Raw genomic sequence first — 2,886 nt, forward strand, 5'->3', positions numbered from 1 at the left:
CTCTGACTCATGTTTCAATAAGTCAAAAGGAAGATGTCAATAAAATTTATTTATGTAGGCCGGGTGCGGTGGCTTATGCCTGTAATCCCAGTACTTTGGGAGACAGAGACAGGCAGATCACAGGGTCAGGAGTTCGAGACTAGCCTGACCAATATGGTGAAACCCCGTCTCTACTAAAAATACAAAAAAAAAAAAAAAAAATTAACTGGGCATGGTGGCGTGCGCCTGTAATCCCAGCTACTCTGGAGTCTGAGGCAGGAGAACTGCTTGAACCAGAAGGTGGAGGTTGCAATGAGCCGAGATCGTGCCACTGCTGGGCGACAAAGTGAGACTTTGTCTCAAAAAAAAATTTATTTATGTATAAAAATCTGAAGTAACAGCAATGGGAATGTAAGAAGGGTCAGGGAGTATACAAGCTAAGGTAGCTAGCAATTTAAATTCATCACACCAGGCTTTCACTCATTAAATGGCATTAAACACCTGCCTACAATAAAATGAAAATTAGACAAGGTCTCTTCTGCCTTCCAAAGAGCGTTGGCGTGAACTTAGATAGGTTACTTACTACAAATAAATAAGGTGTTTGTTATCTCAACAGCGAACAGTTCTAAATTGAATGCAAGGTTTCTGTCCGTTTTCTACCTGGTCACGCCTAAAGTGGTGGCATTTAGAGGTGAAATTTAACCATTGTATCTGTGTTACATTATACTATACTGAGTCATGCTGTACTAGTAACAGGCTATTGATTACATCTAAAGGCCCTTGCAACTCTAAGATTCTATTATTGTAAGTGTTAGAATGAAGAAGAGAAAATTGAAATATTACAGGTCTATAACAGTGTGCTTATACCAAATTAGAATACCATCTTTAATCTTGGAAGATTGTTTTCTCACAGAATGCTTTAGACCTGAATATGTTTTTTTATTTATTTTATTTTTTGAGATGGCGTTTCACACTTGTTGCCCAGGCTGGAGTACAATGGTGCAATCTCAGCTCTCTGCAACCTCCACCTCCTGAGCTCCAGCTATTCTCCTGCCTCAGTCTCCTGAGTAGCTGGGACTACAGGCACCCGATACCACACCTGGCTAATTTTTTGCATTTTTAGTAGAAATGGGGTTTCACCATGTTGGCCAGGCCGGTCTCGAACGCCTAACCTCGGGTGATCCACCTGCCTCTGCTTTCCAAAGTGCTGGGATTAGAGGTGTGAGCCATTGTGCCCAGCCCTAAATATGTTCTTCTAAATGGGTTCATGTAATCGTAGTGCACTGACTGTTCTAAGATCATGGATAAAGAGATACTACCACAGTTTACATGGAAGATGGTTCTATTAATCAAGGGAAATGTGGACAAGAGGATTTACATTAATGTTAAGGATATGCTACTGGGTGTCCACAGGAGTTGTCTAATGTATGACTTTACAGTGGAAGGTAAGCTACAAAAATAGTTAACACAATAATTATTCAGTTTAAGCATCTAAATAATAAAGTAAGCCTTAAGGGAGTTCCCAGTTCCTGTTTTTCATTTATTTTAAAAATGTTGGTTATGGAAAAGCAGCATCACATTAAGTAATTATTATATCAAGTAGTCAGCTTTTTAAATATAGCAGTATAATATTAAAGATTAGCTGTTACTCAGTGAGTACAGGGAAGTGTATGTACCTTTACCACATGCAGAAATGTTTTAAAATCAGTCTTCAAATACAGCTGGAATTTTCCAGCACAGTCAAAGGATGAGCTTTACTGTTGATTACAAATTAGTATTCTTCGCCAGGATACAAATACTAGATTTTTCACTAGCACAGTTTGGATAATATTTTGCTGCTATTTTTAGAAGATCAAATGTTATCTCATCAGTTATTCATTCATACAGGCAACTGTTCTAATGGATCATCTATTAACATATATTGAGGTTGGCAACTATTAATCTGTTATAGCTTGCACCAAATTTAACACATAACTTACATTTTCATAATTTTGTAGATGCCATAAGATATATGTGTGATAACTAAATGTATGCTTCAGTCCCTTGGGAGGCTTCACTTATTTGCATTTCCAATATGAACTGGTATTATTATATTTGCCCATTTATAAATTACAGGAGCAAAAAGCCCAAGAGATCCAACAATTGAAACGAAAAGAAAAGTCCACAGAAACATCCGATCAAGAACCTGGGCTATGAATTTCCAATCTTCAACAACCTGTTATGAAAAAAATAAAAACACATTAAACAATTGTAAATTGTGTACATATTTTAAGATACAACAAACACACTGATTCAGACGCCAAACAGTCTCTGCCCCCCGTTACTGCCTCTAACTGGGAAGTGACCCTACACTCAGTTCAGGGACAGACACTAGCCTGATGGTCTATTACAGATATAAGCTTTAAAAGAGACTACAAAATATGTTCACATCAACTTGTAATCTATTACAAGTGGTCTAGTTTGATAGATTTTAAAATAAAAATTGACTACTTGGATATTTTACAATAAACTAAAAAAAATTATTCTTACTATATTCTTGCTACTTATTCTTGCCCAATAGTGTTTACTTATTTTAATACTTTGAGAGACTCTACCCTGGGGTTAATTTCATGCCAAATTAAAAGTTCATTCAGAGGCCAGGTGCAGTGGCTCACGCCTGTAATCACAGCACTTTGGGAGGCAGAGGCGGGTGGATCACTTGAGGTCAGGAGTTCAAAACCAGCCTAACATGGCGAAACCCCGTCCCTACTTAAAATACAAAAAATTAGCCGGGTATGGTGGCGGGTGCCTGTGATCCCAGCCACTCGGGAGGCTGAGGCAGAAGAATCACTTGAACCTGGGAAGTGGAGGTTGTGGTGAGCCAAGATCATGCCACTGCACTCCAGCCTGGGCAACAAGAGCAAAACT

General features: G+C 38.5%; 1 protein-coding gene across 1 annotated transcript in view; it reads right to left on the reverse strand.

Annotated features, from left to right (window-relative positions):
- Positions 1-1,498: 1,498 nt before the first annotated feature.
- Positions 1,499-2,886, reverse strand: part of CHRNA5 (cholinergic receptor nicotinic alpha 5 subunit) — a 27,254-nt gene continuing 25,866 nt past the window's right edge. The window contains exon 6 of the mRNA XM_017519329.2: positions 1,499-2,194. Within this exon, the coding sequence (XP_017374818.2) occupies positions 2,033-2,194 (162 nt within the window). The 3' untranslated portion in view covers positions 1,499-2,032. The remainder of the gene's footprint in view (positions 2,195-2,886) is intronic.

This window comes from Cebus imitator, unplaced genomic scaffold (assembly GCF_001604975.1).
Source record: "Cebus imitator isolate Cc_AM_T3 unplaced genomic scaffold, Cebus_imitator-1.0 Scaffold737, whole genome shotgun sequence".
Classification (NCBI taxonomy): Eukaryota; Metazoa; Chordata; class Mammalia; order Primates; family Cebidae; genus Cebus; species Cebus imitator.